Genomic DNA, 14,625 nt, shown 5'->3' on the forward strand with positions numbered 1-14,625 from the left:
TAACAAATATCTTTAAAATCCTTTCAGCCGTTTAAGCGTGACGAACAAATATACAAACATCAGGTTAATTAAAATAGTTACAGTAAAGTTTACTTTAAATCATGATAGTTCTCATTTATAAGCAGTTCATACAACGCAAGTCTCCCGAGACGGTTGGAGTTTGTACTTGAAAATTTTCCGGGGCCAGAATCGATCTCACGGCCTCGCGTCAAGGTAGCGTCCGGTGGACTGGAACTTGTGACTGATTTTCAACAGATTTAAACACACGAAGTGTTCGCTCGACATGAACGTACTCTTATACAACTGTTGGAGAAATTACACATCATTTATTATGCGTATGTATGTCCGGATTTTTGGTGCAGCCTGCTGCCTGAACAGCGACTCCATTCAAATATCAAGGCTAAAAGAGCCGAGGTTTAAGAGAGGTTTTCTATGAGCCTAGTTAATCACTGGAGTGAATTGTCTCCAATTTTTTTTTTACTGTCAATAATGTAACCAAGGACATATCTGGAAAGGGTTGGTAACTTTGTTTTTTGCGTCATCAAGGAGGCGCTGTGGACTTATGGGCATCTCAGCAAATGGTGAAATGATTGATAGAATGAATGAATTTTTATTTACTAAGCTATATTTATGTAGTATCTATACTTGTTATTTAAAAAAAAAAAAAAAAACTGGCCATTTACATACATGTATAGTTTATACCACAACAAGCAAAATTGTCCCTGAAAGAAAAAGAGTCCCATATTTAAAATAGTAAAAACTATTGATTGCAAAATGAATTGTTTCAGAATTGGTGAATTCCTCCTGCTCCTTTTGGGCTTAAAACATTACTCACCTGTATCGACAGTTGGGTAAAAGAGTGACAGTGAAAAACAATAATGACGTTCAACATGAACAAAAACTTGAGATAATACCGCTTTTTTATGTGTGCAAGGTCTTATTCAAGGTAGGTCGACGACACGGGACCGGCCAACGGATGGTAACAGTGAGAAATGCTATAGATTGCCGTCTGAGGAATTACTTTAATTATTTATTAGCACAGTCGCGAGTATGTATTAAGTATGAATGTGGCTAGTCGTAAGTATCGAGGGAGACCCAAGAAATGGATGGACTTTGTGAAACATGAATGTACTGAGAGCCTACGTTTTTCTCCATCTCAAGTATTACGTGCACACAGCAATGTTTTATTTAGTCACGAGTGCCAAGAGTTAAGAAATAAATAAACAAACAAACTCACCAGAATAGGCATATTAAGGGGACGGGGCTCTGGGGGGGGGGGGGGGATTAGTTCATGAACCACCAAGCCGTACTGAGCTCTGTAGACTACCAAATCACACCAAGCCGGTGTTTTTCCAGACTTTTTTTTACAAAAGTATCGGCCTTCGATGCGTCGCGTTTCGAACGGTAAAAAAATGTTTTGATGCGACCACAGTGAGTGACAAGAACGACTGATTGATTAATACTCAGAGTAGGAAGGTGGAGGTCCTCAATTCGTCTGTCTGTTTTGTGGCCATTATACGCGACTATGTCGCCCGTATTTTTGCAATTGATAAAAATATTTACTTTCGTGGTGGCCTTATATTCATCGTGTGCGAAACAAAATGCTGCTTTTTCAGAAGCACAATCTACTTGTAAACATATGTTTTCGGGTTCTACATTTCATTATTTTCATTCTATATGTTTTTGAGGTGTCTACAAAACGTCTCATCGTTGAATGTGTTTTAATACGATTGAAGAGAGGGGTGTGGTTTTCATGTCGGCAGGTACTATCCCGAGTAATAGAGTCCCGAAATCAGGAGGGTCGATCTAACAAATACCAAAAACTTTCATGACAATTTCACCAAACATATCAATTTTCAGTTTATACCTATCCGACGCAGTAATCTTATCTCATTGAATATTTAAATAAGTAGGTATTACATATTCATTCACCTTATCACTCCTAATATGAAATCTATTGTTTTTAAATTGATTCCTACTTATCATAATGACGCTGACGCTATAATTTCTTCGAATAGACCATAACAAAGAGTAAGATGACAAACAGCCCCACCAAGACAGATGGTAAACGAATCTATCCGTAGAATCGTTATCGCTAGCGTGTCCCTGAGACAGACACGGCGACGTTCAGTGTCTCGTTCTTTCTTATGTGTGCGCTAACTGAAACAATTCCGTAGATAGATTCTTGCGGGTTTTTCAGATAACAACATTGCGAACTCAGCAGTAGAATCATAAAAATGACGATTTAAAAGAGCTTGTAAAACAAGTCGATTTTAATAAAGATTGTTTCATTTTGTAATATACATTGTAGAAGCGATATCACTAGATTTTTTTTTAAAAGTATTCCCAGCAGTGGATGTGGATATTTATCTCGTGAAATATTAAAATGATATCTGAATGTCCCCTGTTGGTTGGGGAGACTCCAAATCGTTTGTCGTGTTTCGACCTCTTTCTTTGGAAAAATGTATTTATTTTCATTACCAGAGTTATCTAATTATTATACATTTTACGGCAAGTACGAATTGGTTCAAAATAAAGCATCGATGTGAAAACAATGAAGGGTCTAGGTGACAATGACGTAATAGAGAAAGTGGAGACGCGGGTATACAACTTACTGATCTATGACGACCAGATAGATGGAGCGTTTAATTTAAATCGCATACCACCAGTTTTAAATGTAGATGAAGCAAAATATGTCTTCTGTGTTCCCCGGCATTTCGAAAAATCTGAACTCATTTTAATATTACTTTTTATAATTAACAAAATTTACTTCCGTGTCTAAATCACTAATTCTATTTCACTGGTGTTTCTGATGTGAAATGCCTATTTGCATATTTGTGTCTCGCTTTGAGTTTGAAGCTTAACAACATAGTCCTCAGGGATAGTAGCGTATGACAAAGGTGCTGTGGGCACCACAGTGTATTCTGTGACGCCCATGGAGTTCATGTTTATAGACGACGTCAGATTTCAGAAGTAGAAAAAATAATTAAATAGATCATTTGTAGATGGCATATCAAGATAAAACATAAAATAATTTTTAAGTTAGACATTTAGGATTATAAGTGTAAAAATCGCATCCAATTTGGTGTAGCAATTTTTTGCGTGATGCCGGAACAAACATACAAGAAGACGACAGATAAAAATAAAAAAAAAAAGAAATTGTTTTAACTTATTAAGACTCCTTATTTATATTTTTCTTGAGTATTTCCCATGTTCAGAAATAGTCAATTACAATTTTATTATATTAGTAAGATGTCATGCGTTATCTTAGCTTATTATAAGCTGATTTTGATGATAATTATGTTAGTCGAAAGAGTTCTGTTTCGATCCCAATTTTGTCACGGTTAAAGTTGAATAGTATTGTGCGTTCGTTTCGTATAGTACCTTTATCTGATTACGTTGAGTTGTGCAACTGTACTTAGTGAAGTGCTTTATCTATCTATGTATATATTTATTCATATCTGTGGAGAGGATAAACATTTAACCATAACTGTTGACGCACCGGGAAGTTATATCAATTGTCTTAAACTGGAATAACAAAGGATTTTAGGATATTTAAACCGCAAAGATAACATTTGACAGCACAATATAATATCGTGCGCGGCGTGGTTAGTTCCTGGTGAATTTGTCACGACGGGACGAGTGACCTGACTTTATCCTCAGCTACCATTCCTCATTACTACCTCGCCAGGTCATGTCTATAGCACAGGTGGAGGTACCATTACTTATTCATCCAGCATTAAATCTAGCAGGCCTAGACCGGGGGAAAGGGATTATTAGCAATGCCGACTACTGGTCTCATTGCTAGCAATATATCCTTTCAGGTCGACCTCCACGCGGTGCCCTCTGGAAACCATCGAGTCTTTTCATCCTCACCTATCATCCCTTACTGGTGCCCCACCAGCGTATACCGTTAACGCAGGGGCCACCATTCAATTATCATCCATTAAAAAAAAACCAGTCTAGACGGACTAACTAGAATATTTTGTAAACTTTAAACAAAGAATGTGTCATCCTCTGTCAAGGTCGATAAATATATTTATTTTCTGAAAAAAATAATTTTACTAAATTTTATATTTTTTTATGCAACATAAAATGGCAAACAAGCTGACGGCCCACCTGACGAAAAGTGGCAACCGTCGTCTATAGACATAAACAGCACCATGGATATAACAGAATATACTGTTTCGCCAATGATACCCCTCCATGCGTTGCCATTCCTGAGGACTCAGATGTTATTCCTCTGTACCTTGTAAATTCACTGCCATATCCCATTCTTCAAACCGAGGCACAGCTATGAAAACACAACTGCTTCACGGTAGAAACACGAATGGGACAGAGGTGGCCAAGTAAACGACTTTTGTACCAAATCTCCCTCTGGTAATATCTCTTTTTCTATGTCATAATGAGTGAACAACAGGACGCGTTTCGACGAAATATTTGACCAATTTAGATCGGCTCAACTTTAAAACTGTTGTACGTTTTATCGGAATCGGTCGAGCGAATAGTGAGATAGAGCTTGACCTCTCCATTGTCTGAAGTCGCGCAGAACGCTACGTTCTTATGTAAGACCTGTTTTTGATAGTGGGACAGTCGTGTTTACGAAATTACGAAAAATTCGACGGCCATGCAGATGAAGTCGGGGGCGTTATTAGTAGTTAATATTTTTGAACAACTTCAAAAAACAAAATATCTGAATTTAGGATTATTTTTTTATCTTACGCGATGTTTTGATGCAATATTTTTTTTATTTACGCGATTTCTTCACCAAATGTGAACCCATTTTTTTTATAGTTGAAGATGGAATGGTTACCCCACCTGCGCTATCGATATACACTGGCGGCGTACCAGTAAAGGGTGACAAGATGAAGGCAAATCAGATGGCCCATAGTGACCAATTGAACAAGAATTAACCACTATGATTTCCAGGGTAACCGCGTGGAGGTTGACCTGATAGGGTGTATTGCTAGCTATGGGACTGTTAAATCTCATCACCAACAATCCCTTTCCCCCTCTATGAACCCATTTATAAGCAGTCAAACTAAAGTTCTCAAATAATTCGTTTGACATTATTACAATATTTCAATAATTTGATACAATTTTCATATTTTTTAATGGACACTAGTCAATATCGCCTTTGTCGTTGTATGTTGATCCCATATTAATTTTGTTACTAATAAAACCGTGCTCGACGTTGAACTGTCGAAATAATATTATTTTCTTTCTATAAAAACGTACACCATTACATGAATATTAAAAAAAAAAGGTCGAATCAGTCCATTAATTCCAAATAGAGTGATACGCTTATCAATTAATTGATATTCACATAAATTGGCTCGCCGGAGAACGAAACTGCGGTCCCATTTAGTCGCTCGTGGCCCACGTTGTGGGGTCGTCATTCGAAACAAATGTTTAATAGGCTTCGTTCATTGTCCCATTGTCGTCGTATACTCGGCAACTGTATAACTTATCCAACTTTGTATATACGTAGGTACCAGCTGCCAAGTTTTCCTTTTTGTTAAAAACTTTATTTGAAAGACAGCGGGTACTTTGAAACCTAACAATATGTTTTAACTTTTTCTTAGTGTATTTTAAAATAATAACTTAATATAAATTTATCTTCACGCCAATACGTTTGTGGAGTAGGCAGAGAGAACTTAAATCTAAAGGCATCTGCCCTACATATATCTCTTGCTTTACATACTTTAATAAATCGTGGTAACCACAACGGTTCTGGAAACACTTTTATTATTAAACTATATACTTAAATAGTAATTAAATGTTTAATTTCGCCAATTTTTTGACATGTCCGTAATAGACTGGTTCGCAATAATAATGTAGTGATGGAGTAGGAATACGAAGCAGATAGATGGATAATAGAAGTTTCACCTTTAATGTGTCGTAAGAGGGGACTTAGGTACCCACCATAGGTACATACCGGTGCAAAAAAATTCAAAATCAAGATGCAATAGTTAGCAAGTATAGGTTTTAATAGGGAGAAACAGTTAATTAGTGTTTTTTTTTTTTTTTTTATTGGATGCCTGCTCTATCGATGTACGCTGGTGGCCGGTATACGCAGCAGTGAGAGTCGTAGGCGAGGATGAAAGCAGGTTCATTGGCCCCTCGTGACAAATATAACAATAATTAAAAACGATGGTTTCCATTGCGAACCTTGTAGAGATCAATAACAACTAACAATGAGACTTAAACCCCAATACTAGCAATCCTTTTCCCCAGGTGTCCATTAGTATCCGAGAAATAGGTATTGGCGACCCGCACGCATGCTAAAGATAAAGAAGCTAAGGGGCCGCCTGAAAGTCAGGGCTATATAAGTACAGTACTTCTCGCTGAAGCTGTACATATATAGCAACAGCTGAGGCGGCTTCTATTACCAGCAAAATTTTTTTTTTTTTTTTTTATTATTTTAATTTTTTATTTTCTTAATTTTGGTAATAAAGGTTATCTATATATCTATCTATCTAGTAAGATGTTTAAAGTGGGTATGGAGTATAAAAAAGAAGACCTTTTATGGGTATTTCATAATTGACTGAATGTAATCATCTAACGGAATACGCTGGCGGAACACCAGTGAAGGGTGATAGATGAGAATGAAAACAGGCCAGTTAGCCCATCATGATGAATTCATCAGGAATTAACCATAATAGTTTCCAGGGAACCGCAAGGAGGTCGACCTGGTTGGGTATACTGCTAGCAATGGGATTCTCAGTCTCCATTACTAACAATCCCTTTCCCCTCCATTGCCAGTTTTAGGCTCGGTTAATAACATTACGGATATTAAGTAAGACCGCTGGCCATATTAGCATTATGTAGTGGTGACGAGTCGCGAACACACTGTTTACATTGTAACGTGTACAATAAAATATTCGTGTTTAAATACACTGAAACCAGCTGTGAGGCTGTCGTGTGTCGCCTCAGGTGTGGAGGCGCGAAGCAATCGCAGCTCACAGTCGTGCCCGTGCACGGCGCCACGCTCAACGTAGCCACTTGTAGTTTTGTTTACATCGACAACGCTCAAATTATGTAGAATTTCGCTCCGCAATATACTTCAATCGAGAACAATAAGGTGCCTGTGTATAAATATTACTTTTTTTTATACAACTTAGAGTGGCAAACAAGCTGACGGCCCACCTGATGGAAAGTGGTAACCGTCGCCTATACACATGAGCAGTACCATGGACATAACAGAGTATACTGTTTCGCCCATGGTACCCCCCATGCGTTGCCACTCCTGAGGACTCAGGTGTTATTCCTCTGTACCCTGTAAATTCACGCCATATCTCACCCTTCAAATCGAAACACAGCCATGCAAATACAACTGCTTCACGGTTGAAACACGAATGGGACAGAGGCACCCAAGCAATCGACTTTTGTACAAAGTCTCTCTCTCCCTCTTACATTGAAAACATTTGAATTTAGAATGCAGAATCTGTCAGAAGTCTGCAAGTAGGTTTTTTTATAAGGTAACTATGGAATGGTAAGCCCAGCTTGCATTATAGGTATTTACTAGAGTACTAGTATAGGACGATAGATGAGGTAAAAAGCAGAGGGCCTACCATGAAAAGTTTATCGAAATTTCGGAGCTAAACGAAACAGAAATTTGATGTTTAAATTACAAAATACATGTCGTTTGGAAATATTAAGAATGTTAAAATGTTATTCCTTTGGACTTTTATGATAGGATGTATGAAGAACGAAATGTTAAACTCCATTTATTGGTCCGATTTTGGTATAAACAAAAACACGAAATTGAGTCAGAAATTTCGGAATTTCATTTCATGGTAGACCCGCAGATCTGTTGGCACATCGTGATGAATTCATCAAGAATTAAATACGTGGAAGTCGTATAATAAGGTATGATACTAACAAAGGGTCCGCTAGTCCTTATAATATACATATATACTATAGCACTAACAATCCCTTCCCAGCTCTGCAATTTTGGTTTTGTTGCTTTTGCATCGCAAAGAAAAATGAGTTTAATCGTCGCGAAATAAATATAGGAGCAGCGCACAGAAGTGAACCTTACGATTAGTGAAAATAGATTTGGTACTGGCGACTACCACGCGGCATCTCACAGAAGTCCTCGTGGTTATTTCCTGAATTCGGGGTTTTTTTTAATGAATGAATGGTAATTGCTAGCAATGGGATTCTCAGTCTCCATTACTAACAATCCCTTTCCCCTCTGGATAGTGGTTAATTTTTGTTAAATTGGTCACTATGAGCCAACTGACCTATTTTCATCCTCACCTATCATCCTTCACTTGTACCCCGTCAGCGTAGGCGGGGTTACCATTCCATCTTGGAGATTCAATTCCGTGACGAATTCAACAAGAATTGTTCACGATGGTTTCCAGGGGGAACCACGTGGAGGTCGACCTAATAAGGTATATTGCTAGCAATGGGGCTGTCAAACTCCATTGCTAACAATCCTTTTCGCCCTAACCTATTAATATGGGTATATTGCCTAATCAGTTCGAGCTCAACGCGGTTCTCCCTGGAAACTATGGTGATTAATTCTTGTGGAATTTGTCACGGTGGGCCACTGACCTGCTTTCATCCTCACCCGTCATCTCTCTGGTGCCTCGCCAGTGTATATCGATAGCGCAGGCGGGGTTACAGTTCCATTTTCATCCATCAAAAGATGATGAAATACGAAACTCTACTAACTACGAAGGTTACTTAAAAAGGACTTTTCCATGTGGCCGTGCCCGTGCACCGGCAGAAGACGGACAGAAATACTCATTTAGAATAATCCCACCGAGTCTTTGAACTGGATTATATATCAACAACAATATTATGGTTTGCGAAGATAAATTGCCGTTGTTTTTATTGGCGGCTGAAATGTGACGGCTGCGGCTGAAGGTGATCCTTGACTGGCGGCGCATGCGCACACTATCACCGGATAAAATCGTAAGAAACTGATGTCTGACTGCCTGTCTGTTTGTTACGTCACGGAAAAAAAAATTATTGAAAGAATGTTAAGGAAATTTTATATAACACCTAGCTTGATAACTAGTTTAACAGCAACTCACGGGAATCGGTTGTTTAATGGAAGATAATAGAGTGGTAACCCTGCCTGCGTTATCGGTATACACCGGCGGGGCACCAGTGAGGGGTAATAATGATGAAGCAGGTCAGTTAGCTTATCGTGACAAATTTAACAATAAATCAATCACGATGGTTTCCAGAGGGAACCGCGAGGAGGTCGATATAGCCAGCAATAAAATCCCTTCCCCCCACGGAATCGATCGAGCGAATCTTCAGATACTGCTTGACCTCTCCATAATATGAAGTCTTTTTTTATTAGCACAGGGGACAAACGAGTATGCGGCTCACTCCATAGTAAATGACTACCATCGTTCATGAGCTCCCGCAACACCGAAGGAATTGCAGGTGAGCTGTCTGCCTTGTAAAAAGGAATATGTTCTTTTATTGAAGGTTACGACGTCCATGTCGCGTAGATAGTGGAGATGTCTATTAAATGGATGGCTGTTTTATTTGATCTGGATTATCAGATTGGACTATTAGTTATCAGCTAATGGTACCGATTTGGGGGAGGAGGGGGAAGGGATTGTTAGTAATGGGGATTGTAAGCCTCATTGTTAGCAACCCATTCTGTGAGGTCATCTCTTTACGGTTCCTCCTCGAAACCATAGTGTTCTATTCTAAGTGAATTCATCACGATGGGCAAACTGACCTGCCTTTTCATTCTCACTTACCACCCCTCATTACTGTCTTGCTAGCGTATACTGTTAGCGTAGGTGAGGATACCATTCCGTTATGATCTATTTAAAAAAATGGCTGGAATGTCGACCCTCATGCGGCTCGCCTGGAAACCATCGTGGTTAATTCTTGTGATTTAGTCATGATGGGGCAAATGACCTGACCTCCTATCATCATTCACGACTAGCCCGCCAACATATACCAGTAGCGAAGGCAGGGTTGCCATTCCATTTACATTCAATCAAAATTGTATATAAAATAATTTACGCCAAGGAAAGAGTATTCAGACAATCTTACTATAAAATAAATGCATACGTTTGTAAAGGTGTTTAGACATTTGTTACTCTATTACACTTAAACAGCTGAATAAACTGGAATGAATTGTTTGTAACACCGCTGGGCCATATTCTAGATTGACATTATGCCATTTTTTATCTTAAATCACAGAGGCAGCACCCAGGATAATATAAAATAGTTCTGTTTTTTTTTAAACATACTAAAATGTGGAATAATGACTTTGCCAAAGAGATATTGTATATTTAAGAAAGAAAATGTTATTAAAGGTAAAATAAGAATTTTTTTACTGTGCCTTTTATATATTTTTTTCCTATCTTTTCATAATATTAGGAATAATAAATTCAGAATATTATGTCTTATATTATCCACATTTCAAGGGACGAGGTTCTCAGTTGAACAGAATTTAATATTTAATGCCAACATGACTGCCGCTCAGCAATACTGTAGCAAATTTAATTGCAGTAGCACCAGTATTATCTGGAACCTAAGATACACAAGCCTACACTTTTACAGACACCAGCTTCTCACAGTAGAGTTCCATATTATTTTAATTTTATTTTATCCTAAATACCTATGTATAAATTTAGGTTGTTTGTGAGGAGACATAAATAAATATATTATTATATTATTATTATATATAACAGTGAGATATTATATAACTTTTATAATATAGCTCTATAGACTTGTACAAACATTTCAATAATTCAAAATGTTGTTACCCGCTGAGAAGAACCAGTATGAAACACAAAACCTCTTGCCAAAACTTAGAAAAAATAATTAAAATATTTGCATAGACACAAAAACTATAATTAAAATAGAGTAACCATTGTGATATTAATTTTTATGAAGTGAAAAATGAGATTATTTCATTTTATGGAAAATTAGAAAAGGAAATAAAAATTTGTTTCTAAGGTCACATAGCCATCAGACTATGATGAGATTCTTATAATTTCGTAAAAGTTTCATTACTGCACACTGATCCATGCATATAATGGCTCCATAACCTTTGCAGTTTAAGGCCAACCTTCATAAAATTATTCAGAAAGATGTAAGAGGGTGACCTTCATAAAAAAGTAAAGTTTACATTTTTTATGTTTGACCTCTCCATCCAATATTTCAATGAATTTTTTTAACAGATTATCCATATAAATATTACAATGTGAATGTGAGTTTGTAACATTTTAATGTCTTAACAGTTGGACCAATAATTATTAATTTTAGTATTCGAGATAGAGAAGAACTAATATGGGTAAATCAACATATTGTCACATGGAGAAAGCATAGGTAAAAACTAATATTATATTATAAATTATATATGCCTTTACAAAACACAACAAATGAAGAATTGTGTTTATTTGCATATTTCATTTTTCAGCAGTTTTTTTTATCAAAAAGTAAGTTAAAGATGTAACAAAAAAAAAATTTAAAAATATCAGTTATGATTATTATATATAATATGACAGAAAATGACATCTCACTACCCCTCATCTAATGGTATCTGTTATTTATTTATTTATTTAGAATATAATATCAAATGGAGGTGACACATACAATGCAGTTTATTCATATTTCTTTTTATTATTATTTTTATTAAGGAATTTCGCGACTGACTCTTGGCCACAACAGAATATCAGTATTTTGCTCTTTTAAGGGCAAAGCAATAAACTGAGCTGTGACCATTTTGTGTTACTATGGCACACGCATGGAGGAAAGGGAAGAAAGGAAATTGTTGGTTTATATATTTTGCTTTTTGTTTTGTTGCTTTTTTATTTTTATTCTTTTATCTCTTATACTGTGTATTATGTGTATGTTTTATTGTAATTTGTATGCTTTAAGTAATGTAAATAAATTATCTATCTATCTATATAGCTATTATAATTTTAAAACTTTAAACACTTTTGCAGTAAATTTTGGCCAAATGTTAGCTGTAAAATATTGTGGCTGCAAGATATCTCAAATACTTCAAATTATCTTTTATTCAAAGTACTATGAAGAAAACCAATATGGGAACTGTATAATACATATGACAAAAATTTATACATACAAAAATATGGAAATATATTATGCATGAGCTACAAGCATACATTACAACAATTAATTAATAATCTAATGAATGTAGCAATCCGTGGTTACACATGCATATTTGTACCTCAACAAAGGCAATGTTAAAAAACAGCTTTACATAATAAATCAGTTTGAAGAACACCAAGAAACAACAATGTCTTTTACTAACTTAAGCAACACGCCGCACCTATTCACTCTAATATTAACAATATTAGCTGTCAGTGTAACAGGCCCATGGTATTGTCTATATTTTTATTTATATTGATTTTTATAATAAAAATGTTCATTTGGTGAAGCCGACATCAAAATTAGATAGATATAGTTAAATAATCTCATTAATATAATAAAATTCTAACTGGACAATGCCTGTACATGGGGTAATCATTTATAATAGGATACCAAAAAAAATAAGAGAATTGCCATTAAATTATTTTAAATTAAAATTGAAAACATGGTTAATAGAAAATAATTTTTACAATATTAATGAGTTTTTGTAAAATATAAATAACATGACATTGACTTTTTTTATTGTAATTTTAATTTTATTTGACATTTTTATTACTAATTGATACAAAGTGAAACTAAATAATTTTTAAAAATATATGATGCCTCTCTGTGGATAAATTCAATGTATATTTGCCATTTGGCGAAACATAATGGACATCTTATAAACTTCACAAATGCAACACCTTTTCTACAATGTTTCTAGCAAATAAATTTCATTTCATTTCATTTAATAATTTAAGAAAAATAACATGAGGACTTTTTTTTAGGACTAATTGATACTAAAAAATAATTTTTAAAAATTTTGCCTCTCTGTCTGTATATTTGTTTTGGTATCATGCAAAAACTACTGCACTAAATTTGATACGGTTGTCACAGTTATGAGAACCGCATTACTGAAAGTCTAAATTAAAATGTGGTGTATGGTTCATTTTCATAAATCATCTAGAAGTACTCTATTTGTAAAAAGCTAATATTTTATAAATCTTCAATTCAAGTATAGGCCCATCTTATAGTAACTGACTAATAGCTTAGTTTCAAGTTTTTTGTAAATATCACAAAAGGGTGTAAAAAGTTTTTTTTTTGCAATGAGATTAAATAGTTTTGAAAAGTTTGCATACTGTGGATGATACAAGTGTTAAACAAATGTATGTACATAGTCAAACCTATGCAAAAAATATATTGTGATAGTGCTTTAGTTGTTATAGAACATGGCATTTTATCAGAGGCATGTATGACCTTCTATTTATACTTTTGTCTATTCAACAATTCAGTCTAGTTATATTTATTTGACTGTAATTATGTAGTATCTATTTTGCTTAGGTGATAACAAAATTTTTTCATTGTGACGTCTTTAAGCAAAACTAAAGCTATTAATTTATGTTTAATTATTCTTGTAAGAGTCTTATTGGGAACCCTAAAACTTAATTCTGTGACTTGAGTAGTGTCAGTGTGGCACAGATGATTTGTAGTAAGGAAATTGATGTCTCAAGATAAATAGTGCTCGTGAACGTAGTCCATCCAATGGAGACGTCCGCAATAATTGGTTGAGAGGACACTCAATGAATGAACACAAATTGACTATAATTGATAAAAAAAAATATAATGGACGTCATTATTTCAATTACCCGCCATTGGGAGCATTTAAAGAATGAAAGCAAAAGTAAGTTCTCGATTGGAATTGGAAACTTATTTTCCCATTCGAGGGAAATTTTGAAGTTCGAACGTATAATACGACTGATTACAAAAGTATTTTTCTTATCTACAGCGTGTAGTAAACAATGTACAATCCAAACTGGTTGTATTTAATGTATTTTTTTAACAAACACGTTCTCGCTCTTCTCGCCCCCTCAACCATCAGTAGATTAAACAAGTTCTTATTAGTTGTTTGTTTGGCAAACCTGGCCGCAGCATCCAAACGAGCCTCGGGCGAATGGAAAAAACCTACACAGCACAACATCATAAACAAGCACAAAAAACACTCAGGACGTCGCGTAGACGAACACTATCACCGTTTAAAGGCAAATAAACACCAATTAAACACTAATATCACTGAAAAACGCGACGGAATGATGATGGTACGCACCTTACTCTTAGTAATAACATGTGTAGCCAGTTTTACAACAGCGAAATTCCCTGTACCGATTGTTTTCTCTAACTCGTAATTACCAACACACACGAGTTGGTCTATCGGAAAATGTTTGCTTTTGTGCATCGGCTTGATATTGTTAGCCATTTTCGTGAAAAACGCGAGAAAACTCAGCCGACCTCACTAATCTGTCGAGCGATTTTTGTCTACTGTTGTTAGTTCGTTCTGGTTGCCGTTGCGGCGCCACCGGCGCTCACGTCATTCGACTGGGGACGTTCATGTACGGACTCTGATATTCCATTAAGTAATGTAATTAATAAAGTAACCAACTAATCATTCATTGTGTGTGATCTCAATTATAATAATGTTGGACTATTAGAAACAACTTTAAATTGACTTTAAAATAGATAACATGCATTATCTCAGTTTCT

At 35.7% G+C, this 14,625-nt stretch overlaps 2 protein-coding genes across 8 annotated transcripts in view; one reads left to right on the forward strand and one right to left on the reverse strand.

The window, feature by feature from the left end:
* The window catches only part of LOC113514438 (serine/threonine-protein kinase par-1), a 50,841-nt gene extending 36,314 nt beyond the window's left edge, over positions 1–14,527 (reverse strand). For 3 of the 4 annotated variants that reach the window (XM_052892780.1, XM_052892782.1, XM_052892779.1), the window contains exon 1: positions 14,192–14,527. In XM_052892780.1, coding sequence (XP_052748740.1) covers positions 14,192–14,341 — 150 coding nt within the window. In that variant the 5' untranslated portion in view covers positions 14,342–14,527. The remainder of the gene's footprint in view (positions 1–14,191) is intronic. The other variant, XM_052892781.1, reaches the window with a different exon arrangement.
* The window catches only part of LOC113514422 (glucose-6-phosphate exchanger SLC37A2), a 221,768-nt gene that overhangs the window by 90,177 nt on the left and 116,966 nt on the right, over positions 1–14,625 (forward strand). The gene's annotated exons all lie outside the window — the stretch shown is intronic.

This window comes from Galleria mellonella, unplaced genomic scaffold (genome assembly GCF_026898425.1).
Source record: "Galleria mellonella isolate WM207_F2 unplaced genomic scaffold, CSIRO_AGI_GalMel_v1 utg1650, whole genome shotgun sequence".
Lineage (NCBI taxonomy): Eukaryota > Metazoa > Arthropoda > Insecta > Lepidoptera > Pyralidae > Galleria > Galleria mellonella.